The 27136-nt window shown below is 50.9% G+C and overlaps 1 protein-coding gene across 1 annotated transcript; it reads right to left on the reverse strand.

Annotated features, from left to right (window-relative positions):
• Positions 1–185: 185 nt before the first annotated feature.
• On the reverse strand, positions 186–26972 carry LOC140212398 (annexin A2-like). Its single transcript, XM_072283148.1, has 13 exons — positions 26491–26972; positions 21922–21981; positions 17814–17910; positions 17369–17463; positions 14606–14719; positions 14116–14206; positions 11456–11535; positions 8354–8413; positions 7880–7970; positions 5339–5434; positions 3620–3678; positions 1012–1134; positions 186–688 (listed from the first exon to the last, which is right to left on the reverse strand). Exons 2-13 carry the CDS (start codon positions 21967–21969, stop codon positions 626–628), a joined length of 1017 nt encoding a protein of 338 aa, XP_072139249.1. The 5' UTR covers positions 21970–21981; positions 26491–26972; the 3' UTR covers positions 186–625.
• Between the last annotated feature and the right edge of the window lie 164 nt (positions 26973–27136).

Here is a 27136-nt window from a genome sequence, read left to right on the forward strand (position 1 = left end):
AGGCGTGGAGCCTAGGGATCTGGGGTCAGCTCTGTGTTTACACTGAACTGCTTGAGGGGTTTCTGGGGGCTAAGGTCTGCCTCCTGGAAGCAGTGAGGGGTGAAGGGCCAGGTCACTGAGTAGGCTGGGGAGATTTGAAGAGCTGGTTCGGTGCTGGTGAAGAACGCTCGGCACACATCTGAAGATTTTTGAAAGCAGTCATTGTTTTATTGACATTTCTAGTGGAAATTGTCTCAGGATCTGGTCACAGCAAATCCCGTCTCAAGGACTGGGACATTCCCAAAAGATCCGGCATGGGAAGGGGGAGGTGGAGTCACGTGTGTGAATACTTCTCTTTGCAAGAGTGGGAGTGTGTGTGAGCACGCGCATGCACGTGTAGCAGCAGAGGCCCACGTGTTTGTGCACCTGTGCCTGTGTATATGTGTGTGACATACATGAATCTGTATGTATGTATTATGTTCCAGTGGTTTTCTCTGTGTCTGCTGCCAGTTTAAACTTCCACTCGTGTCCGTGGGGCAAGTATGTCCATCTGTCTATACCCAGCCTGTTCATTTACTTCCCGTGGCTTGTGTCAGAGGCAAGGCCGGACCCAGGAGACGCCCATCCTGGGGACAGGACAACGCACCTACAGGTCCTCTCCGCCGCATAGACTCAGCAGAGCCGTCCGGTAATCGCCCTTCGTGTCGCCCTGTGGAGAGAGAGCTGTCAGCACAGAGTCCACAGCCCCACCCAGAGAGTCCAACATCATGACATCTCCCCACTCGGGTGGGGGGAGTAGCAAACACTGGGTTGTGGGCCAGAGATTGGGGGGGGGGGGGGGGAGGTTGAGGAGACAGTGTTACACCGCGGGAGGGGGTGAGGAGGGAGGTTTACGCCGCGGGAGGGGGTGAGGAGGGAGGTTTACGCCGCGGGAGGGGGTGAGGAGGGAGGTTTATGCTCTGGGAGGTTGTGAGGAGGGCAGAAGATGGGGGTGCCGACTCATTATGTGAGGCCGGCCATGCCGCTGATTACCTGGATTGTTGTGTACAGTGATTTCCCGTATTTCTTCCTGTACTCAGCTCGTATACTGAGGAGATCATTCTCACAACGGGACACAAGCAGCCGGATCAGGGGTCCATCCTTGGTCCCAAATGACTGCAAATATATTCCATACACAGAGTGGGTCAGACAGATTCCGGATCCCACTCACCAGCCCTCTCACCAGATCCCTCGAAGCCCCAAGCAATCAGGAATCTGTCAACTTCTGCTTTGGGTATACCCATGGACTTGGTTTCCACCGCTGTCTGTGGCAGAGCATTCCACAGATTCACCACTCTCTGGCTAAAAAAAATTCCTCCTAACTTCTGTTCTAAAGGGTCGCCCCTCAATTCTGAGGCTGTCCCCTCTAGTTTTGGACACCCCCACCAGAGGAAATATCCTGTCCACATCCACCTTACAACATCCTTTCAACATTCGGATGTGTCAATGAGATCCCCATGTATTCTTCTAAATTCAAGTACAGGTCCAAAGCTGTCAAACACTCCTCACGTATTAACCCCTTCATCCCCGGAATCATCCTCATGAGCTCCTCTGCACTCTCTCCAATGACAATACATCCTTTCTGTAATACTGTTGACAATACTCCAAGTGAGGCCTGACTAGTGTCTTATAAAGGCTCAGCATTATCTCCTTGTTTTTATATTCTATTCCTCTTGAAATGAATGCCAACATTGCATTTGCCTTCTTTACCACAGACTCAACCTGTAAATTAACTTTCTGGGAGTATTGCACAAGGACTCCTAAGTCCCTCTGCACCGCTGATGTTTGAACCTTTTCCCCATTTAGATAATAGTCCGCACTATTGTTCCCTTTACCAAAATGCATTATCATACATTTCCCAACACTGTAATCCATCTGCCACTTTTCTGCCCATTCTTCCAATATGTCTAAGTCCTGCTGCAATCGCATTGCTTCATCAGCACCACCTACCCCCCACCTATCTTTGTATCATCCACAAACTTTGCCACAAAGTCATCAATTCCATTATCCAAATCATTGACAAACAATGTACAAAGTAGTGGTCCCAATACCAACCCCTGAGGAACAGCACTAGTCACTGGTAGCCAACCAGAAAAGGCCCCTTTTATTCCCACCCGTTGCCTCCTGCCTGTCAGCTATTCCTCTATCCATGCCAGTATCTTTCACGTAACGCCACAGGATTTTATCTTGTTAAGCAGTCTCATGTGAGGCGTCTTAGCAAGTGCCTTCTGAAAATCTTAGTAAATGACGTCCACTGCCTCTTCTTTGTTCACCCTGCTTGTTAGTTCCTCGAAGATTTCCATCAGATTTGTCAGGCTAGATTTCCCTTTACAGAAACCATGCTGACTTTGACTTATTTTATCATTAGTCTCAAAATACCCCAAAACCTCATCCTTAATAATGGACTCCAACACTTTCCCAACCACAGAGGTTAGGCTAACTGGTCTACAACTTCCTCCCTTTTGCCTTCCTCCCTTCTTAAAGAGTGCAATTTTCCAGCCTTCTGGGACTATGCCAGAATCAAGTGATTCTTGAAAGATCATGACCAATACATCTGTTACCTCTTCAACCATGTCTTTCAGGACTCTGGGATGTAGTCCATCCAGTCCAGGTGACCTATCTACCTTAAGACCTTTCAGTTTGCCTAGCACATTTTCCTTTGAATAGCAATGGCACTCTCTCCTGTCCCTGAGACTCACGGACCTTCAGCATACAGCTAGTGTCTTCCACAGTAAAGACTGAAGCAAAGTACTTAAGTTCATCTGACATTTCTTTGTTCCCCTTTACTATCACACCAACATCATCTCCCAGTGGTCCAACATCAACTCTCACTTCCCTTTTATTCCTTGTAGAACTGGAAAAACCTTTTGGTATCCTGCTTTATATTATTGGCTAGTTTGCCCTCACATTTCATCTTTTCCCTTCTCATAACACTTTTAGTTGCCTTTTATTGTATTTTAAAAGATTCCCAATCATCCAGCTTCCCACTTACTTTTGCTACCTTACATGTCCATTCCTTGGCTCTTATGTAGTCCTTAACCAGCTTGTCAGCCACAGTCCCCTAGCCCTGCAGGTTGAGAACATCTTCTTCTGTGGGACATATCTATACTGCGCCTTGTGACCTATTCCCAGAAACTTCAGCCACTTCTATTCTGCTGTCATCCCTGCAGGACCTCCTCCATTCCACCTGGGCAAGCTCTTCTCTCATGCCTCTGTAATTCCCTTTATTCCATTGCAGTGAGAGTTTCTCCAAACTGTCTCATCACACACTCCAGAGTCAGACACAGAGTCTCTCTACACCGTCCCAACACACAATCCCGGGGTCAGATACAGAATATCTCTTCACTTTCACTCCACACACTCCTGGAGTCAGGCACAGAGTGAAGCTCCCCCTACACCGTCCCATCACACACTCCCGGGGTCAGACACAGAGTGAAGCTCCCTCCACACTGTCCCATCACACACTCCCAGGGTCAGACACAGAGTGAAGCTCCCCCTACACTGTCTCATCACACACTCCCACGTTCCAGCACAGTGAAGCTCCCTGCACCTTCTGGCAGAGCCCATGGACAACCATTACGGAGGAGCTGATTTTTCTCACCTTCATACATTGGTGCAATCTGTCAGCAAGGTACTCGGGGGTGTCCTGGATGCTGTGCACTATGTGAGGGAGGCAAGAAAGTGAGAGGGAGTTAGTCCTAACGTTGCAATCCCCGTCCCCAACTCCAGCTCTCTAAAGGATGTTCTGAACTTTGCTGAACTCTGCTGAGTATGTTGGGGGCGACTCTAACCAGGAGTCAGCCTCAGAAAGAGGACACGATGGATTGTGGCCATTCTGGAAGCACCGGTGGGATAGAATCAGAATGAAAAATCATCCCCAAGGGGCAGAATGGCCTGCAAACCCTATAACCTCAGACACGTCTGATCCACGAGTGGGTGCCCACCACTGCCTCCCTGGATGGGGGAGACCCGGGGCGTGTGACATGAAGGGAAAGGCCTCTACTAAACTCCAGCCTCCCCATGGAGCTGGCCATTTGTCAGAATGAGAATCAGGCTGAACATCAAATTATTATGTGCAATCTATAAAAAAAAACTAAAATTACAATAAGAAATATAAATATATAAATAAATAAGTAGAGCTAAGATAGTCAGGCTGTGTTCGTGGGCAGTTCCAAAATCTGTCGGCGGAGGGGAAGTTTGCTGAGTGTGACCAGGAACCCGGGAGAAGATTCGGAAGGTTTCGTTTTTGGGATGGCGTGGGGAGGTGGTGGATCAGACGGCAGCTAGGATGACTGCTGTGTCAAACTTGCCTGGCCAGACAAGCCTCAGGAGATGGTGGGACACTGGGAGATGATTCTCAGTCAGAGAGTGGGAGGAGAAGGAAATGGAATACGTCAGTGGAAGGTGGGGGAAAACCACAGCACCCGGAGGAAACCCACGCAGTCACAGGGAGAGCGTAGAAACTCCTTACAGACAGCGGCAGGAAATGAACCCTGATCTTAGAGCTGGGGCTGTAAAGTGCTGCCAAGGGGAAGGGATGATTTAACACCATCACTCCCACAGCGCTGATCGAAAAGCTACAGAACCTGGGCCTCTGTACCTCCCTCTGCAACTGGATCCTCGACTTCCTAACTGGAAGACCACAATCAGTGCTGTTAATCAACCTCAGGGACTGCTCCACTCTCTCAACACCCATGACTGTGTGGCTAGGTATAGTTCAAATGCACAGGATTGAAGTAAGCTGGAGAAAGTTGTAAATGATTTTCAGCACCATCATTGTACTAGCCTCCGTAGGATCCAAGATATCTTCAAGGAGCGATGTCCATCATTGAGAATCCCCACCACCCAGGACATGCCCTCTTCTCATTGCTACCATCAGTGGAGGTACAGGAGCCTGAAGGCACACACTCAATGATTCAGGAACAACTTCTTCCCCTCTGCTATCCAATTCCTAAATGGACATTGAACACTACCTCACTTTTTTAATGAATATTATCTCTATTTTTGCACTACTTATTTAACTATTTAATGTACATATATACTTTGTGTAATCCCTGTTTTTCTATCTTCATCACGTATTACGTTGTACGGCTGCTGCAAAGGTAACAAATTTCACGACGTACACTGGTGATACTAAACATGTTTCTGATTCTGAGGTTCAGGAATTTACAAAACGTAGATGACAGAATAAAGAGAACCACGCTACTACAGGTAAGAGGGAAAAGAAATGCAGTCAATGTCATTTTTCAAGTTGGTACCAGATTCGGAAAACAAGAGGTTTCACAAGTGGTGCTGAGCCAAACGACAAAGGCGGCCTCACCTAGAGCGAGGAATCCCTTCTCGTCATCGCCCTTCATCTGCTTTTTGATCGTTTCTGTGATGTCCTGGGAGCTGTAGACTTTGTAGAGTTTAAACACTGCAAGGAACACAGAGGGAAGAGGGTCAACATCTACCACACAAGACACCGCTGGCTGCCGGGGCCCCAGAACTTGTCTGGTAATTGTCACTCCGTTTCTCTCGGCCCCTCGATGTCTGACGGCATCACGGGGCGGAGGAGCACAGATCAGGGGTCAGCCAAGCAAAACCACGTGATTTATGGGGTCTTACGGTGCAGAAACAGAACCCTGGGGTCAACTGGTCCATGCCAGCCGAGGTGTCCATCTGTGCCTAACCACATTTGGCTCATCTCCCTACAAGCTTTTCCTATCCATTTACCTGTCTAAAGATGATAAATACCTCGAACACTTCCTCTGGCTGCTCCTTGCGCATACATACCACCATGTGTGGGGGATAAGCTCCCTCCCTTTAAAGCTTTTCCCTCTAACCTTTAACCCATCCCCTCTGGTTTTAGACCCCCCCCCACCCAAATAAAAAAATGTCACTATCCACCCTATGTCCCTCATGATTTTATAAATCTCCGTCACACCACCCTCAACCTCCTTGGTGGCCTCTGTTGGTCAGGGTTGACGATTGATATTGCATTCTAGCTGCCAGTGTTGAAGTGCGAGGCAGGATAGTACAATATGGAGAGCAAGCTGCTGTCCATGCAACAGGCTCCCCCTCTCCGGGCAGCTGATGAACGGCAGAGACCGATACAGTTTGGTACCAGCGACGTCACAGGAGGTGCCAGTCAGCGTTGAATTCAATGTAGGATCGCCTTACGGGCTCCAGCTCCAGATTTTCCCTCAGGGTTTACTGCCGAAGCCTCCCCCATGAGTGGGTGGAGCCACAAGGCGGTGGAGGTTTGAGATCAGAGTTTTCCTGCTGCTAGATGAGCTGCTGACAGCTGATGAGCTCAGTCTGCCCAGGACCTCAGCCTCCCCCACTCCAGGGAAAACCATCCCAGCCTATCCAGTCACTCTGATAACTCAAAGCCTCCAAGTCCTAGCAATATCCCTGTGGATCTTTTCGGAACCCTTCAGCCCTGACTTTGTCCTGCTGTTTCTCTAGAGATATTCTTTCTTCTTTTCTTAATCAATATTTTTATTAATTTTTTAAAAAGTACATATATACAAATAAGAGGAGAATTATCTCAGATATCCATATCGATAACAATACATATGAGGTAAAATAAACATTATCAAGATCATATATAGTATTAATCTAATAATCTATAATAAAAATAAGATAATCAATTCTCTTATCATTTCATAAAAAGAAAAAAAAAGAAAGAAACTTTTATAGTTTTTTATATATATTAAAAAAAACCCTACTATTCTCTATAAACAAAAATAAAAAGTAAAAAAAAAAGGGAAAAAAGGGGACTGGGCAGCCCATACTGAGAGTAAAAGCAAAAAAAAAAGAAAAACTTTCTGATCAAATCCAAAGTTTCGAGAAAGTAACTGGAAGGGAAATAAATCAAACCATATGAAAATATTGAATAAAAAAGTTACCAGGTTTCTTCAAATTTAAAGGATGTATCAAATGTCCGACTTATTATTTTCTCTAAACTTAGACAGGACATAATGGAGGGGGGGAACGTCGACTCAGACCATGAGAGGCCTGCATCGGGCATTTTCATGCCTTACAAGGCACAGATTGGAAGTCTGTGTGGGGCGCCACTCCTCGCACAGACACTAGAGCAATGTGTGGTTAAGTGCCTTGCTCAAGGACACAAACACGCTGCCACAGCTTAGGCTCGAACTAGCGTCCTTCAGATCACTAGATGAACGCCTTAACCACTTGGCCATGTGCTCAACAACAACATAATGGAGGAAAGCCAATAAAAAACAGTAGGTGGATTAAAATCCTTCCATTCAAGCAAAATGGCTCTCCTCGCTCATAAAGTTGTAAAAGCTATCATCCGTTGAGCGGAAACAGGAAAGAGATGTTCAATGTGGGGATTCACTTGGTATGCACCAACTCACAATGTTTCTCCCGCTTGAATTCCAGCACCAAAGTTGGGGATCTCAGGAGCTGAGGAAGTGGCTCTACCCCTGTGCTGCCCTGCCCTGCCGTGACCGGAGATATTCTCAGTTCACACTTCCCCACAGTTGGTGTGATCTGTCACTGGTACCCTCAACCCTGCTGAGTTCTGTGGTGCTGAACCTCCCCCCCCCCCCACACACACACACAGTCTCCTCTCAACATCTCTCCTGCTCCAACCCTTAATCAATATCTCCAAGTTGCTAACCCGCGAAGGGATTGTCTTAGAGAGTTACATCAGGCCATTCAGACCATCATGTCTATGCAACCACCTATTAAGCAATGACTGTAATTCGCAGACAATTGGCCAGAAGTGATTGGGTATCACCCTATCACTCTTCACCACCCCTCCCGCAGCATAACCTTCTCTCCTCGCCGCCCCTCCCGCAGAGCAGCACTCCCTCCTCACCACCCAAAGGAGGAAGGGCCAGGGTACCTCGGTTCAGATGTTTTTGGCTTCTCTCGGTGAGGATGGGGATCCAGCCATTGAAATCAGGCTTCTTCTGGATGGTGATCGTATGCAGGGCCTTGGATGGGGGGTAGAACAAGGAGTCAGGAGTCTCAAAATACCCCGGCCATCATCCCCAATACCCTCCTGTCCAGCAAAACATCAGCGCTCCCTTTCTCTAGCACCCTCCCAAACCATCTGCCAGGTTCCTCTCCCAGCGTGGATGCTCCTGCAGTCTGGTCTTCATAGCAGGCTGTGAGTGCACAGCAAGATCCAATGAGGGACAGATCTCTGTTCCAGGATACTTTGCCCGGGGGGGGGGGGGGGCTAAACTGCAAACATTCCCATCCCCTCACCAGCTCAATAGTGGACCAGGGTTATTTTACGTCTGCTCCCTGCTCACTGCAAAATGTGGCAAACAAGAATGTAGTTTCCGCTCCGTAACGCACCCCCCCCCCTTACCCTGGCGTCCTCTTCGATCAATTCGTGGTTGATGATGTTGGAGTTGTCTTCCCTCTGCCCCTGGAACAGGACAATAAGACCGGTTAGTACCAATGGACATCCTGTCACCTTGCCGAAATCTCAGACCTAAACACCCTGGACTCATCCCCAGCCGGTCTGCACAGTGGCGCAATGGGTAAATGGGTTTGAGCCCGACCTCTGACGCCATCTGTGTCTGAGTGAGTGTGCGAGTAAGGGAAGGGTTTAAGGATGGGGTGAACAGCAGGTGAGAGAAGGGACTATCTGGACACTGTACCTAAGAAAAGATGTGCTGGCATTGGAGAGGGTCCAGAGGAGGTTCATGAGAATGACCCTGGGAATGAAAGGGTTAACGTTTGGGGCGCATTGATGACTCTGGGCCTGAACTCGCTGGAGTTTAGAAGATTGGTGGGTGGGGGGTGTAATCTCACTGAAACCTATCGAATACTGAAAGACCTAGACAGCGGATGTTTCCGAGAGTGGGCAAGTCCAGGACCAGAGGGCACAGCCTCAGAACAGAAGGACTTCCATTTAGAACAGAGATGGGGAGGAAATTCTTTAGCCAGAGAGTAGTGAATATGTGGAATTCATTGCCACTGGCAGCGCTGGAGGGCAAGACAAATCAGACTGGAAGATATAGGAGCAGAATTGGGCTATTTTTCCCATGGCGTCTGCTCCACCATTTCATCAGCCTGAGCCATTTTCCTCTCGGCTCCGGTATCCTGCTTTCCCCGTATCCGCTCATGCCCTGACCATCAAGAATATAACAACCTCTACCTTAAATATACATAAAGAATTCCACAGATTCACCACCCTCTGGCTACAGAAATTCCTCCTCATCTCCATTCTAAAAGGACACCCCTCTATTCTGAGGCTGTGTCCTCTGGTCCTAGACTCAGCGGAAGTAGGAAACATCTTCTCTACATCCACTCTTTCGAGGCCTTTCAATATTCGATTGGTTTCAAAGAGGTCACCCCTCATTCTAAATTCCAGTGAGTACAGGTCCAGAGCCATCAAATACTCTTCATAAGACTCACTTTCAATCCCAGGATCATTTTTGTGAACCTCCTTTGAACCATTTCCAGTGTCAGCACATCCTTTAACAGGGGGCCCAAAATTGCTCATAGTATTCCAAGTAAGGCCTCACCAGTGCCTTATAAAGCCTCAACATTACATCCTTGCTTTTATATTCTAGTCCTCTCAAAATGAATGTTAACATTGCAGTTGTCCCTTTGCACCTCAGTTTGTTAAGAAGCCTCATGTGTGGCGCCTTGTCAAAGGTCTTCTGAAAATCCAAGTACACATCAACTGACACACACAAAATGCTGGTGGAACGCAGCAGGCCAGACAGCATCTCTAGGAAGAAGTACAGTCAACGTTTCGGGCCGAGACCCTTCGTCAGGACTAACTGAAAGAAGAACCAGTAACTGATTCTCCTTTGTCTATTCTGCTTGTTATTTCCTCAAAGAGTTCCAACAGATTGTCAGGCATGATTTTCCCTTGAGGAAACTATGCTGACTACAGCCTCCAAGTACCCTGAGACCTCATTCTTAATAATCGGTTTCCACATCTTCCCTCCCACTGAGGTCAGACTAACTGGCCTGTAGTTTCCTTTCTTCTGCTTCTCTCCCTTCTTGAAGAATAGAGTGACATTTGCAATTTTCCAGTCTTCTGGAACCATTCCAGAATCTAGTGATTCTTGAAAGATCCTTACTAATACCTCCACAATCTCTTCTGCCACCTCTTTCAGAACCCTGGGGTGTAGTCCATCTGTTCCAGGTGACTTATCCAACTTCAGACCTTCCAGTTTCCCAAGCACTTTCTCCTTAGTAATAGCAATGACACTCACTTCTGCCCCCTGACACTCTTGAACTTCTGGCATACTGCTAGTGTCTTCCACAGTGAAGACATTGGGTGTATTTTATTTTTAATTTATTGAGAAACAAAGTAGGTAGGCCCTTCCAGCCCTTTGAGCTGCACCACCCAGCATCCCCTGATTTAACCCTAGCCTAATCACGGGACAATTTACAATGACCGATTAGCCCACCAACCAGTGCATCTTTGCACTGTGGGAGTCACTGGAGCTCCCGCAGGAAACCCACGCGGTCACCGGGAGAACATACAATCTCCTTACAGGCAGCAGGGGGAATTGAACCTGGGTTGCCTGTACTGTAAAGTGTTGTGCTGACCGTGAGGTTGATAGATTCTTGACTGGTCTAGGCATCAGGGGTTACAAGAGAGGACAGGTGAATAGGGTTGAGAGGGATAATAAATCAGTCTTGATGGAATGGTCCTTGATAGAACCACTCTGGATTTGGCATATTTCATCATGGAGAAGATGCTTCCTGTAGTGGGGGAAGTCTAGGACCAGAGGGCACAGCTCAGAATCGAGGGATGTCCCTTTAGAACAGAGATGAGGAGGAATTTCTTTAGCCAGAGAGTGGTGAATCTGGGGATTTCAATGCCACAGGCGGCTGTGGAGGCCAAGCCATTGAGTATGTTTAAAGTGGAGGTTTACGTCAACTGTACCTTTTCCTAGAGATGCTGCCTGGCCTGCTGTGTTCACCAACAACTTTGATGTGTGTTGCTTAAAGTGGAGGTTGATAGGTTCTTGATTAGTAACTTAGTAAAAGTTACAGGGAGAAGGCAGGAGAATGGCGATGAAGAAGAGGCAGAAACAGACGTCTGAATTAATGGCCTGTTTCTGCTGAGAAAGAACTGTTATGCCATAAAGGTAGCATTCCCCCAAAACAACGACTCCCCAATTCACACAGCCCTCTTACTGAAATATCCCCACAAACGGCCAGAGTTAAATAACTTGGCCCCACCATGAAAACCCGAAGCTTGATAGAGGGGAAAGGGGAGAGGAATTCCGGAGTTCGGGATCAGGGAGCCATAGGCTCGGAGCACTGGGGATCTGGCGAGGAATTGGGACAACTGGGGGGTTGGAGCATGGGGGGGACACTGGGTAAATATCAGCTTCATTAGTCACGTGCACATGGTAACATACAGTGCAATGTGCTGTTTGCATCAACGACCAACACAGTCCAGGGTCACACAGTCATCCACAGGCCCAAGACTTACCTTCAACAGGTTGAGGAGCAGGGCCTGGAACTTCCCCTTCACATCACCCTTGATGTCCTGTTCCAGGGTCTTCTGATAGTCTGCATGAATCAATCAACCTGTGATTATGTTACTGGTGCCACAGCCCAGGGAAAGAGCTTCAAACCTCAGTCCTACTTTGGGGGACTTCAACATGGACTTAAAGATATTGGTAGGTGTCGTTGTCAAAGGTACCAAGATCCAATGAAAATATTTCATTCTGTGCATCATCCAAACAGATATACAGTGCCTATCAAAATTATTCACCCCCCCCCCTTTAAGTTTTCATGTTTTACAACACTAAATCATAGTGGATTTAATTTGGCTTGTTTTGTCACTGATCAACAGGAAGAGACTCTTTTGTGTCAAAGTGAAAACAAATCTTTACAAAGTGATCTAAATTAATTACAAATATAAAGCACAAAATTGCGTAAGTATTCACCCCCTACAAGTCAGTATTTAGCAGGTGTATCTTTAGCAGCAATTACAGCTTTGAGTCTGTGTGGATAGGTCTCTATCAGCTTTGCACATCTGGACACTGCAATTTTTCCCCATTCTTCTTTACAAAACTGCTCAAGCTCTGTCAGATTGCATGGGGATTGTGAGTGAACAGCCCTTTTCAAGTCCAGCCACAAATTCTCAATTGGATTGAGATCTGGACTCTGACTTGGCCACTCCAGGACATTAACTTTGTTGTTTTTAAGCATTCCTGTGTAGCTTTGACTTTATGCTTGGGGACATTGTGTTGCTGGAAAACAAATCTTCTCCCAAGTCACAGTTCTCTTGCAGACTGCATCAGATTTTCCTCCAGGATTTCCCTGTATTTTGCTGCATTCATTTTACCCTCTACCTTCACAAGCCTTCCAGGGCCTGCTGCAGTGAAGCATCCCCACAGCATGATACAGCCACCACCATGCTTCACAGTAGGGTTGATGTGTATTTGATGTTGTGTGGTGTTTGGCTTACACCAAACATAGTGTTTAGTCTGATGGCCAAAAAGCTCAATTTTGGTTTCATCAGACCATAGAACCTTCTTCCAGCTGACTTCAGAGTCTCCCACGTCCCTTCTGACAAACTCTAGCTGAGATTTCATGAGAGTTTTTTTCAACAGTGGCTTTCTCTTTGCCACTCTCCCATAAAGCTGCGACTGGAGAAGCACCTGGGCAACAGTTGTATGTGCAGTCTCTCCCATCTCAGCCACTGAAGCTTGTAACTCCTCCAGAGTTGTCATAGGTCTCTCAGTGGCCTCCCTCACTAGTCCCCTTCTTGCACGGCCACTCAGTTTCTGAGGATGGCCTGCTCTAGGCAGATTTACAGCTCAGCCATATTCTTTCCATTTCTTGATGATTGACTCCAAGGGATATTCAGCGACTTGGAAATTTTCTTGTATCCATCTCCTGAATTATGCTTTTCAATAACCTTTTTGCAGAGTTACCTGGGGTGTTCTTTTGTCTTCATGGTGTAGTTTTTTCCAGGATACTGACTCACCAGCAGATGGACTTCAGGCTACAGCTGTATTTTTATGACAGTCAATAGAAACACCTTGACTACACACAGGTGATCTCCATTTAACTAATTACGTGATTTATAAAACTAATTGGCTGCACCAGTGATGATTTGTGTGTCATATTAAACAGGAATATGAAACTATCTATCTCTCCACCTGTCTCACTCTTCCCGTCTGTCCCGCCCCATCCCGTCCCTCTCCCCATCTGTCCCAACTGGTCCAGGTACTCTCCCAGTTTGTCTCACCCAGTCCCACCCCTCTCCCCGTCTGTCCCGCCCAGTCCCATCCCTCTCCCCGTCTGTCCTGCCCGGTCCCGCCCCTCTCCCCGTCTGTCCCGCCCGGTCCTGCCCCTCTCCCCGTCTGTCCCACCCGGTCCCGCCCCTCTCCCCATCTGTCCCTCCCGGTCCCGCCCCTCTCCCCATCTGTCCTTCCCGGTCCCGTCCCTCTCCCCGTCTGTCCCACCCAGTCCCGTCCCTCTCCCCGTCTGTCCCACCCGGTCTGTCCCTCTCCCCGTCTGTCCCTCCCGGCCCGTCCCTCTCCCCGTCTGTCCCTCCCGGCCCGTCCCTCTCCCAGTCTGTCCCGCCCGGTCCCGCCCCTCTCCCCATCTGTCCCAACTGGTCCAGGTACTCTCCCCGTCTGTCCCACCCAGTCCCGTCCCTCTCCCCGTCTGTCCCACCCGGTCTGTCCCTCTCCCCGTCTGTCCCTCCCAGCCCGTCCCTCTCCCCGTCTGTCCCTCCCGGCCCGTCCCTCTCCCAGTCTGTCCCGCCCGGTCCCGCCCCTCTCCCCATCTGTCCCAACTGGTCCAGGTACTCTCCCAGTTTGTCTCACCCAGTCCCACCCCTCTCCCCGTCTGTCCCGCCCAGTCCCATCCCTCTCCCCGTCTGTCCTGCCCGGTCCCGCCCCTCTCCCCATCTGTCCCGCCCGGTCCTGCCCCTCTCCCCGTCTGTCCCACCCAGTCCCGTCCCTCTCCCCGTCTGTCCCGCCCAGTCCCGTCCCTCTCCCCGTCTGTCCCGCCCGGTCTGTCCCTCTCCCCGTCTGTCCCTCCCGGCCCGTCCCTCTCCCTGTCTGTCCCTCCCGGCCCTGTCCCTGTCACTCTTTCACCTGTCCATGTCCCCCCCTCCCCGTCTGCACAAACCTCGCTGGTAAGCTGCCACGATCAGCTGCAGTTCTCCTTTGGACCGGATGCTGAGGATTTCGATCAGAGTGTCTTCGTCCGTCCCCAAGCCCTGCCAGAAATGGCACACAGGTCAGTCTGAGCTGATGTAGCCTAACACCACACAGTTCACAGTTTATCATCATTCAACCGCCAAACAGAACAATGTTCCTCCGGACCAAGTGCACAACACGGTGGGGGCACATGGTAGTGTCGCTGTTGATGGAAATTAAAACGATTGAAAGAACCGGCCCCATCCCACAGACAACACAAAGAACTCCTGTTCATATGGAGGGGTGGGGGAGGGGGAATGAGAAAGAAGGACGGGGCAGGGGGAGGGGGGGGAAGAAATGGTTGGCACCATTAGTTTGACAAATGGAAGAGCAGAGAGAACCAGGGTCTGTTCGGAAGACAGTGGGTGTGTGAGAGAGCTGGTGCTCCTGGAGGAGAAGCTTTCTCAGCCACAGCTCACCTTCATTGCTTCTTTAAGCCCCTGTGCATCGCGGTCCTCTGGTGCCTTGAGCAGACAGACGACAACATTCTCGAGGTTACCAGACAGCTTTTTCTTCAGTGAGGTCTCCAGGTCCTGCAGGAAGGACACAGAACATACCTCCTTACCAAGTCCCCTACTTTCTCCATCCCAGTCCTCCAATTAAGCAAGGCCACAGGCTCATGGAGTCATTCAGCATGGAAACAGGCCTTTAGCTGACCAAGATACCCACCCACCCAGGAACATCCCATCGAAATCCTTCCTAGTCCTGAGCCTATCCAAGTCCCTTTTGAATGCATTGGTTTTAAAATTCACACCCTTGTTAGTAAATCGCATTTACATAGCTCCCTATACCTTCAACCCTCCCAGATCTTTACCCTTCTCAAATTCCAGCCCACCACACCTACCCCATCATCCTCTGATTACAAGCAGCCTGGGAGCCCAGGGATCCCTGTTCTAACCATTGACTCACAGCTCCTGAGACCCAGGTTCGAGCCCGACCTCCGCCACTGTGTCCTGTGTGAGTGTTTTAGTGTTCTCTCAGACCCTGTGGGAGACCGGTGCAGGAATTGCAGGGGCCTTAGCAGAGATATTTAAAACATCCTTATCCACAGGTGAGGTGCCGGAGGTTTGGAGGATAGCTAATGCTGTTCCGTTGTTTAAGAAAGGCTCCAAGAATAAACCGGGGAATTATAGGCTGGTGGGTCTGACATCAGTAGTGGGAAAGTTATTGGAAGGTATCCTAAGGGACTGGATATAGGAGTATTTGGATAGACAGGAACTGATTAGCAATAGTCAGCATGGCTTTGTGTGTGGTGGGACTACCAGCTGGAAAAAGTCTGAAAAATGGCAGATGGAATTTAATGCTGATGAGTGTGAGGTGTTGCACTTTGGGAAGACTAACCAGAGTAGGATTGCACAGTGAACGGTTGGGCAATGGGGAGTGTGGTAGAACAAAGGAATCCAGATCCATAATTCCTTGAAAGTGGTGTCATGGGTAGATAAGGTCGTAAAGAAAGCTTTTGGCACACTGGCCTTCATAAATCATTGTATGAGTACAGGAGCTGGGCTGTCCGGTTGAAATTGTATAAGACAGGAGTCCCCAACCTTTTTTGCACTGCGGACCAGTTTCATATTGACAATATTCTTGCGGACCAGCTGACCCGGGGGGGGGGGGCGCGTGGGTAGGGTTGCCAACAGACAAGAGTAGCAGTCAAATATGTTGGGTTTACCCCCAGAAAGACTACAATGACCATGAAGCCTTGCGCGGGCACCAATGCGCATGCGTGCACGTGCCGATTATTTTGCTACAAATCGTTTTTGGCGATTCTGTTCGGGGGGGCGGGGGCGGTGTTAATCGCGACCGGAATATAGGTGATAAGTGGCTAATACACTCAATTTTGTTTCTAAAAGGGTTTATCTAACAAATTTAATATTAAACACACAGCACATATTTTCCTTGCATGAATACAGTGATAAGTCAATTATCAGGGGAGGACAGGGGAGCTTGAAGTAAGTGTTGAACGAACTTCCAGTAGAAGTGGCAGAAGCAGGTTCGATATTATCATTTGAAGTTAAATTGGATAGCTATATGGACAGGAAAAGAATGGAGGGTTATGGGCTGAGTGCAGGTCGGTGGGACGAGGTGAGGGTAGCGTTCGGCACGGACTAGAATGGCCGAGATGGCCTGTTTCCATGCTGTAATTGTTATAATGGTTATATAGGTCAATAGCATCACAACATTTTAAGTAATGTTTGGATATTGAACACACAGCGCATATTTTCCCCGTATAAACATATAATATCATTGCAACGCACCAATATCGCTGGATCACTGGGAGCCCTGGGCTTGTTTTCCTGCAACAAGACGGTCCCATCGAGGGGTGATGGGGGACAGCGATACTCGAAGGAGGTTCTTTATGTCCAGTCTATTCCACAATTTAGTTTTCGTTGCATTCATCGCAGAGATATGTTAGAAATGGAAGCAACGTTTTCAGTGCTTTCATGGCTATCTCAGGATATTTAGCCTTGACTTTGATCCAGAATACCGGCAGAGATGTTATGTCAAACATACTTTGCAGCCCGTCGTCATTTGCAAGCTCGAGGAGTTCATCTCCTTCCTGCGCTGACATGGACGCATAATGACCTTGCGTGCGTAATGGCTCAACAGTGGGCGTGACAGGGAATGAGGAAAGGTGCAGCTGACTCATATCGTTCCCTCGCGGCCCGGTAGCACATGCTTTGCGGCCCGGTACCAGTCCGCGGCCCGGTGGTTGGGGACCGCTGGTATAAGACATTGGTGAGGCCTAACTTGGAGTATTGTTTACAGTTTTGGTCACTTACCTTCAAGAAAGATGTGAATAAGGTTGAAAGAGTGCAGAGAAAATTTACAAGGACTTGAGGACCTGAATTACAGGGAAAGTTTGAATAGGGTCGGACTTCATTCCCTGGATTTCAACACTTAGAAGAAGTTTGGGTAGGTACATGGATGGGAAGGGTTTGGAGGGCTATGGTCCAGGTGCAGGTCGATGGGACAAGGCAGATTGGTATGGACTAGATGGGCCAAAGAGCCTGTTTCTGTGCTGTCTTGTTCTGTATGTTGTGTGTGGGTGTATGTATATATGTTGTCTGCATCTGTGGGTGTGCATATGTCTGTGTGGGGCTGTGGACATATCTGTGTGTGTGTGAATGCGAGTGTGCACCCATCTGTGAGTGTAGCCACCAATCCCTGCTCCACAGACTCACCATGTTGTACTGTTTATAGAAAGCTTTCATGATGAGTTGCCTTTGGTCCCACGAGCGGTTGGAGAGGATTTTGACAATGGTAGCTTCATCAACTCCTGAGGGGTGGAAAGAGAGTGCAGAGTGAGGTGGGTTATCAGCAGAGGATGTGCAAGGAGGGGCGGCGATGAGGGAGTGCTGTGCTGCAGGAGGGGCAGTGAGGAGGAAGTACGGTGTGGTGGCAATTTACTTCGGATCTGCAGCATCTGCAGGTGTTTCTATGCCTTTCCCTCCCTGAACTGAAGCTGGGGAGGAGCAGTGGGCACAGTTCTTCACCCCACCACTGAGCGGCGACACCGAGCGGCTGCTCTGTTCCAGGACCTGCTGGAGAGAGGGAAGGGATAAAGGGTCCAGGGAAGGGAGGAGGGTTCCTGGGAAGGGAGGAGGGGGTTGACTGAGTGATCAGTACCTTTCACATCCATTGCCTGCTTCAGAGCCTTCGCATCGTCTTCAGCGAAGAAGTTGACATAAGGTTTCAGGGTGGCCAGACCTCCCCAGTTCATTGGCTGCAAAGGAAAGGAGGAACAGTGAGCATTGGTGAGACCCGGAGGGACATTAGCAAGCACAGAGACAGAATTCACGTGTAGAATGCAAGTCCCAAGTCCCCAGTGGGGGTTACAGGCTGGAATCTAATCAGAGGGTTAAGGAGCTTTATATATAGAACTGCAGATTCCTGAGAGTCGGTCACAGGCTGGGATCTAATCAGGGGATTCAGGAGGTTTATATATTGAATGATAGATCTCCAGGGAGTGTGTTATGGGTTGGTATCTAACCCAGGGGTCTGGGGCTTTATAGGGATTGTGGGGGGGGGGGGGTTATATATAGACTAACAGTTCTATAGAATGGGTGACAGTCTGGTTGGGGGATTGAGTTGGAAGGTAATGCTGCAGCTCGACAAAACCCTGGTTCAACCACACGGAGTATTGTGTTCAGTTCTGGGAGAATTATTACAGGAAGGATGCGGAAGCTGTGGAGAGGGTGCAGTGGAGATTTACCAGGATACTGTCTGGATTGGAGAGCATGTCCATTGAGGAAAGGCTGAGAGAACTAGGGAGTTTCTCTTTTACAGTGTGAAAATGGCTCTCATGGAAATTACTTAACAAACAGAACACAGTCATCCCATCACACACTCCCGGGGATACACAGAGTGAAACTCCCTCTACACCGTCCCATCACACACTCACGGGGCCAGGCACAGAGCGAAGCCCCCTCTACACTGTCCCATCACACACTCCCGGGGTCAGACACAGAGTGAAACTCCCTCTACACTGTCCCATCACAGACTCCCGGGGTCAGACACAGAGCGAAGCTCCCTCTACACTGTCCCATCACACACTCCCGGGGCCAGGCACAGAGCGAAGCTCCCTCTACACCGGCCCATCACACACTCCCGGGGTCAGGCACAGAGCGAAGCTCCCTCTACACTGTCCCATCACACACTCTTGGGGTAGACACAGAGTGAAGCTCCATCTACACCATCCCATCACACACTCCCGGGGTCAAACACAGAGTGAAGCTCCATCTACACCATCCCATCACACACTCCCGGGGTCAAATACAGAGTGAAGCTCCCTCTACACTGTCCCATCACACACTCCCAGTGTCAGACACAGAGTGAAGCTCCCTCTACACTGTCCCATCACACACTCCCGGGGTCACACAGAGTGAAGCTCCCTCTACACCGTCCCATCACACACTCCCGGGGCCAGGCACAGAGCGAAGCTCCATCCACACCTTCCCATCACACACTCCCGGGGCCAGCCACAGAGCAAAGCTCCCTCTACACTGTCCCATCACTCACTCCCGGGGTCACACAGAGTGAAGCTCCCTCTACACTGTCCCATCACACACTCCCAGGGTCACATAGAGTGAAGCTCCCTCTACACCATCCCATCACACACTCCCGGGGCCAGGCCCAGAGCGAAGCTCCCTCTACACCATCCCATCATGCACTCCCGGGGTCAGACACAGAGTGAAGTTCCCTTCACACCGTCCCATCACTCACTCCCAGGGTCAGACACAGAGCGAAGCTCCCTCTACACCGTCCCATCACACACTCCTGGGGCAGGCACAGAGCGAAGCTCCCTCCACACCTTCCCATCACACACTCCCGGGGCCAGGCACAGAGCGAAACTCCCTCTACACTGTCCCATCACACACTCCTGGGGTCACACATAGTGAAGCTCCCTCTACACTGTCCCATCACACACTCCCGGGGTCAGACACAGAGCGAAGCTCCCTCTGCACTGTCCCATCACACACTCCTGGGGCCAGGCACAGAGCGAAGCTCCCTCTACACTGTCCCATCACACACTCCCGGGGTAGACACAGAGTGAATCTCAATCTACACCATCCCATCACACAGTCCGAGGGTCAGACACAGAGTGAAGCTCCCCCTACACTGTCCCATCACACACTCCCGGGGTCAGACACAGAGTGAAACTCCCTCTACACTATCCCATCACACACTCCCGGGGTCAGACACAGAGTGAAGCTCCATCTACACCATCCCATCACACACTCCCGGGGTCAGACACAGAGCGAAGCTCCCTCCACACCGTCCCATCACTCACTCCCGGGGTCAGACACAGAATGAAGCTCCCTCTACACTGTCCCACCACACACACCCAGTGTCAGACACAGAGTGAAACTCCCTCTACACCGTCCCATCACACACTCCCGGGGTCAGACACAGAGTGAAGCTCCCTCCAAACAGTCCCATCACACACTCCCGGGGTCAGACAGAGTGAAACTCCCTCTACACTGTCCCATCACACACTCCCGGGGCCAGGCACAGAGCGAAGCTCCCTCTACACTGTCCCATCACACACTCTTGGGGTAGACACAGAGTGAAGCTCCATCTACACCATCCCATCACACACTTCCGGGGTCAGACACAGAGTGAAGCTCCCTCCACACCGTCCCATCACACACTCCTGGGGTCAGACACAGAGTGAAGCTCCCTCCACACTGTCCCAACACACACTCTGGGGTCAGGCACAGAATGAAGCTCCCTCTACACTGTCCCATCACACACTCCCGGGGTAGACACAGAGTGAATCTCAATCTACACCATCCCATCACACAGTCCGAGGGTCAGACACAGAGTGAAGCTCCCCCTACACTGTCCCATCACACACTCCCGGGGTCAGACACAGAGCGAAGCTTCCTCTACACTGTCCCATCACACACTCCCGGGGTCAGACAGAGTGAAACTCCCTCCACACCGTCCCATCACACACTCCCGGGGTCACACAGAGTGAAACTCCCTCTACACTGTCCCATCACACACTCCTGGGGTCACACATAGTGAAGCTCCCTCTACACTGTCCCATCACACACTCCCGGGGTCAGACACAGAGCGAAGCTCCCTCTGCACTGTCCCATCACACACTCCTGGGGCCAGGCACAGAGCGAAGCTCCCTCTACACTGTCCCATCACACACTCCCGGGGTAGACACAGAGTGAATCTCAATCTACACCATCCCATCACACAGTCCGAGGGTCAGACACAGAGTGAAGCTCCCCCTACACTGTCCCATCACACACTCCCGGGGTCAGACACAGAGTGAAACTCCCTCTACACTATCCCATCACACACTCCCGGGGTCAGACACAGAGTGAAGCTCCCTCCACACAGTCCCATCACACACTCCCGGGGTCAGACAGAGTGAAACTCCCTCTACACTGTCCCATCACACACTCCCGGGGCCAGGCACAGAGCGAAGCTCCCTCTACACTGTCCCATCACACACTCTTGGGGTAGACACAGAGTGAAGCTCCATCTACACCGTCCTATCACACACTCCCGGAGTCACACAGAGTGAAACTCCCTCTACACCGTCCCATCACACACTCCCGGGGCCAGGCACAGAGCGAAACTCTCTATACTGTCCCATCACACACTCCTGGGGCCAGGCACAGAGCGAAGCTCCCTCTACACTGTCCCATCACACACTCCCGGGGTCAGACAGAGTGAAGCTCCCTCTACACTGTCCCATCACACATTCCTGGGATCAGACACAGAGTGAAGCTCCCTCCACACTGTCCCATCACACACTCCTGGGATCAGACACAGAGTGAAGCTCCCTCCACACTGTCCCATCACACACTCCCGGGGTCAGACACAGAGTGAAACTCCCTCTACACCGTCCCATCACACAGTCCGAGGGTCAGACACAGAGTGAAGCTCCCTCTACACTGTCCCATTACACATTCCTGGGGTCAGACACAGAGTGAAGCTCCCTCTACACCAGGGGATCCCAACCTGTAGTCCACAGAACCCTTGTTTAATGGTATTGGCACTTGGCATAAAAACGGTTGGCACCCTCTCCTCTACACCACCTCCGACTCAGTGACGTACTCTCACACAGTTCACAGCTCTGACCTCTGGATAGAGAGACGGAACAGAGAAACACACAAACATCCCCGTAGTCACATGTCTAGCCTTTTACCAACTCTTCGGCGTTCTGCACCGTTTGAAACCAACACTGCGAGGCCAGGAGAGGGGAGCTTACCCGATCCACCTGAACGATCTGACTCAGAATCTCGTTTACGCGCACCATCCTTCCGGGAGACTGCGGGGAGAACAGAGAGGGTTTTACCTAGTGTGAGTGTGTACCTCGAATCAGAGAGTCACCTTCCTGTCTCGTTCACATCCCAGTCAATGTGGGGTCCTCGCGGCTCAGCGGCTTTGACCCTAAAGGCTGATTTATACTTGTGCGTACTAGCTTACGTCATAGATTACGCAAGTGGGCTACGCCATTGTGAGCATTAATACTTGTGTGACTGTGTGTCTGCATCGCTCTGCAATTCCCCGCCAAAACACTAGCTGGAGGTGGGGTTTCTATGCCACTGTGTTGAGTTCCTTTGTGTTGAAACTCAACACGAAGAAACTCAAACTTCAAACAATGGCAACTGAAACTGAAGGAGGGTGAATTTTCTGTGCTTGTCCGGCCACTGAGAGACATGGACGAGGAAATACATTTCAAATATTTTCGGATGTCGGCAGGTAGATTTGACGATTTGGTTCATCGTCTCCAACCATTAATATCAGTGTACGCACAGTATACCCAGAGACTGGCAACCACCATTTGACTTTTAGCTTCAGGTGGAAGTCAACAGGCTGTAGCAGCTAGCTACAAACTGGCATCAAGCACAGGGTCCTCCATAATTTCGGAGGTTTGTAAAGCTTTATGGAAAGCATAGCAGCCAGAGTTCCTTCCCTGCCCTTCAGTCGCCCAATGGCAAGCTATTGCAGCGTAGGAGGAAATGCGATGCTACCAAGTGGACCAATCACAGTTGTTGCAGTCTGTGTCGCCATGACGTGTAGTTACATTTTGGGAGAGGTGCACGTTAGGCTACGGCGTAGGGTTTGCGTAGAGTACAGCGTAGGGTTCGCAGCTACGCCGTACCTACGGCGTACATTTGACGCACAAGTATAAATCAGCCTCAACCGTGGGTAACTTCCCATATTCCAACAATGGCTGGGCTGCTGGGTTAATTAGCTATTGTGAAAGAGGCCTGGAACCCAGCAGGGAGATGAGGAGAGTGTGGGGGAGGGCGAGGAGGTAATGACACACTGGGGGGGTGAGGAGGGGGGAATGACACACTGGAGGGGGTGAGGAGGAGGTAATGACACACTGGGGGGGGTGAGGAGGAGGTAATGACACACTGGGGGGGTGAGGGAATGACACACTGAGGGAGGTGAGGGAGAGGTAATGTCACACTGGGGGGGTGAGGGGGAGGTAATGACACACTGGGGGGGTGAAGGGGAGGTAATGACACACTGGGGGGGTGAAGGGGAGGTAATGACACACTGGGGGTGAGGGAATGACACACTGGGGGGGTGAGGGGGAGGTAATGACACACGGGGGGTGAGGGAATGACACTGGGGGGGTGGTAATGTCACACTGTGGAGTGAGGGGGAGGTAATGACACACTGGAGGGGTGAGGGAATGACACACCGGGGGGTTGAGGGGGAGGTAATGTCACACTGGGGGGGGGTGTGAGGGGGAGGTAATGACACACTGGGGGGTTGAGGGAATGACACACGGGGGGGGGTGGGCAGTGAGGAGGGAACTCCACTATGGCACCTCTCAGGGAGACCCCAGCACCTTACCAACAGCGGCAGAAATTGAACCCCGATCACTCTTACTGATGTTCATCCCCTGATATACCCCTGGCACGTGGACAATTGCAATCCCCCGACTGGATCTTGCTGTGCCTCAACAGGGCCCCCTGCTGGCCGGAAAGGGGTGGGTGCTCCTGTGCACACAGACCCAGCAGCATTCCTGAGTGGGGCAGGAACGTGGCTCAGCCTGAAGGACCTGATCAACTCGGGAGTGTAGGGGAGGGAGGAAGTGGAGATGAAGAGAGTATCGGGGAGCCAGCAAAGTCCCTGCTGCTGAATCTCCAGCGTAGAATATCTGGAGGGTTTACGCATTGTCTGCTTGCTGCGTGTGTTTTGGGGGGGGCAAAGAAAGTGCCCCCACCAAGATCTCTGCAAAGACATTGCCCTAAATCTGTGACCACCCCTCCCACTGCACTTCCTCGTCCACACCCCTCAGTGTGGCGCTCCCTCCTCAGCGCTCCTCTCTGCCCCTCCATCCTCATTGCCCCTCCCTCCCCACTGACAGAAACCTTGCACAGAAGACCCCCCGTCCTGGGGGTGAGGGGAGTCTTCAGTCCACACACTGCGCTGCGTGGAGACACAGTCCTACTAAAAGCATCCTGAAAGGACCTCTCACTCAACGTGTGGAGATCTCCTCCCCAGAGGGGTTAATTCTCTCCCCCCCACCCCCAAACCAGGATCTTGCTGTGCCCCAAATCAGCTGCTCGCCATCAAAGACATTTCTTAGATTGGGCCACCAGAGAGAGTTGCCAGATGCAGCCCCCACCCCGAGCACGACCAGGACAGGACAGGACAAAAGGCAGGAGGACTCCGACACACCTCACCCACCCACCATCTGCAAATCCCATGTCTGCAGCCCTTTATCAGCCACAACATCACCTCCATCCTCTGTCACTATCCACACTCCCTCATCCACCCATCACCTCCATCCTCTCTCACTATCCACACTCCCTCATCCACCCATCACCTCCATCCTCTGTCATTACCCACACTCCCCCTTTGTCTGTCTGTCATGTCTCGTCATGCTGCCTGACCTGCTGAGTTTCTCCAGTTTTTTGGGGTTTCCTTTCCCCTCGCTTTGCTGGGACAAGGTTTGGATGCAAGGGTACAAATTAGAAGCAGAAGGAGGCCATTCTGCCCCAATCAAGAAGAATCACGGCAGATTTAAAGACAATGATTTGAAGAGGAAGACTAGTTTTATTTGTCACATTGAAACACACAGTGAAATGTGTCCCTTTGCATCCAGTCGAGGATGTGCTGGGGGCGGCTCACAAGCATCTAGTGCCACTGCAACCTACCCACAACTTACTAACGCTATCCTATATGTCTTTGGACAATGCGAGGAAACCCACTCTGTCGTGAGGAAAACCTATCAACAGACAGTGGCAAGGATTGAATTCCGATCACTTGCTCTGCATTAAACACTACATAGAACAATGTGGTTATCTGAATCTAACTTACAGCCTTTCACTACTAACCTTTCAACACTTCCTTATCTCCACCTTATTAACCACACCAAGCCTCTCCTCCCAACGCCCTTGATGAGAATTCCAACGTCTCACCCACTCCTTGGGAAGGAAAATAAAATCACCTCAACTCCGACTTAAATGGGGTAGCCCTCACTTTTCAACCGTGAGCCCTGGGGGTCACAAGAAACATCCTCCCTACACCTGGTCAGATACGAGCCCAGCATATCCAACCTCCTTCTCCTCTGAGGAGATGGTGGGGTCGATTTTAAAGAGATCCTAAACACGAGAGATTCTGCAGAAGCTGGAAATGCAGAGCAACACACGTGAAATGCTGGAGGAACTCAGCAGCTCAGGCAGCATCTGTGGAGAGGGGTAAACAGCCGTGTTTTGGACCATCAGGAAGCCTTAGAGAGAGAACTTTTGGTGAGAAAGCGGCCAATTTAAATGTTGAAAGATTCTTCTCCCTATTAAACACACTCAGATCAGAAAACAACTTGTTGGAAATTCAGAGGAAATGTGGGAATATCGCTAAATAGTCTGAACATCATAAGACTTGGCAGGTCAGGCAGCATCTGTGTAGAGAACCCCAGAGCCAACGTTTCAGGTCTGGGAGCCTTCATCAGAACTGGAGAAGTGAGAAAGGGTCTGATGGGGCAGAGCGTGTCCCTGGGTTTCTCTCCCAGCAGACGCTGCCCGACCTGCAGAATACTCCAGCGTTTTGTTTGGCTTGAAGGCATCCGGTATGCACAAGTTTCGACTCTAGCACCTGAAGGGCAGTTGGTCCGGGAGGACGCTACTGACACGATGAAGGAAGCCATGGACATCGCCTGGGATGGTGGGTGGGGGGGCCTCAGCGGCAAAATGGGCAGTGAAAAGAACCAGCAGTCTGTACTGTAGGGCCAGAATATTTAAAGGACTTTGTAAATTGGGGATTCTAGAATGACTCACTTCTCCGTATAAATTAATATTGCATATTCCTTCCTCCACCCGGGGAGTCCTGCTCGTCTTTTCTCAGGACAGAGTCAGAAGACGAGGATTTCCCTGACCTATCTATTTGTCTCTCATTCCCTCCCCCTCTCTCCCCCTCCCCTCCCCTTCCCCCTCTCCCCCCTCCCCTCTCTCTCTTCCCTCACTCTCTCCCCCTCTCCCCTCCCCCTCTCTCCCCCTCCCCTCTCTCTCTTCCCTCCCCCTTTCTCTCCCCTCTTCCCTCTCCCCCCTCTTCCCTCTCTCCTGTCTCCCCCTTCCCTCTCCCCCTCCCCTCTCTCCCCTCTCCCCCTCCCGTCTCCCCCTCCCGTCTCCCCCCTCTTCCCTCGTCTCCCCCCTCTTCCCTCTCCCCCGTCTCCCCCCTCTTCCCTCTCCCCTCTCTCCCGTCTCCCCCCTCTTCCCTCTCCCCCGTCTCCCCCCTCTTCCCTCTCCCCTCTCTCCCGTCTCCCCCCTCTTCCCTCTCCACTCTCCGCAGGAACTGAGACGCCGCGTCGCCTTACCTGAGGGCTGTTTGACCGTGTCGGAGTCGGTTGCTGCTCTCGGTAGGTCCGGTTTCGCTGCTCGCTGCCTCTCCCTCTCTCGCCGTCTCTCCGTGGGCGTGTCACGTACACTCCTCCCGTGAGATCACACACACACACACACACAAACCAGTCAGTAAGTAGGCAGGGGAATCTCGAGTTGCGTTGGACCACCCTCCACACCAGCCAGTCCCGATACAGCCAGTCACACAACACGCAAACGGGCCCCCCGGACCTAGCCGAGTAAACTTCGCCTCTCAGCGTGTGGACCACGTCCCTCCCGACCTTTCCTGTCGCTGTACCTGTCCAAGCACCTTTTAAATATTGTTCACGTACTGTCTCAATCACGTCCTTTGGTAGCTCGATCAATGTACCGACCACTCTCTGGGTGAACAAGTTTACCCCTCCGGTTCCTGTTAAATCTGCCCCCTCTCACTGTAACCCTGAGGAAAGGAATGGGCACGTTTGCCCTACCTACCTATAAGGTTCCCCCCCCCCCCCCACAGTCTCCTATGCTCCAAAGAATCGAAACCCGCCCAACCCAGTCCCGGCAACATCCTCGTAAATGTCCTCCACCCCAATGGCGTCTTTCCTACAGCAGGGCGGCCACGGTAGCGTAATCACAACG

The sequence above is a fragment of the Mobula birostris genome, chromosome 2 (genome assembly GCF_030028105.1).
Source record: "Mobula birostris isolate sMobBir1 chromosome 2, sMobBir1.hap1, whole genome shotgun sequence".
NCBI lineage: Eukaryota > Metazoa > Chordata > Chondrichthyes > Myliobatiformes > Myliobatidae > Mobula > Mobula birostris.

Excerpts from the sequence above, each read along its gene's own strand:
- LOC140212398 (XM_072283148.1), bottom strand. The coding sequence starts at position 21,969 with ATGGTGCGCGTAAACGAGATTCTGAGTCAGATCGTTCAGGTGGATCGG. Across the intron at positions 14,207-14,605 it reads GGCTTAAAGAAGCAATGAAG|GGCTTGGGGACGGACGAAGA; the intron begins GTGAGCTGTGGC and ends CATTTCTGGCAG. Across the intron at positions 1,135-3,619 it reads GATTGCACCAATGTATGAAG|TCATTTGGGACCAAGGATGG; the intron begins GTGAGAAAAATC and ends ATATATTTGCAG.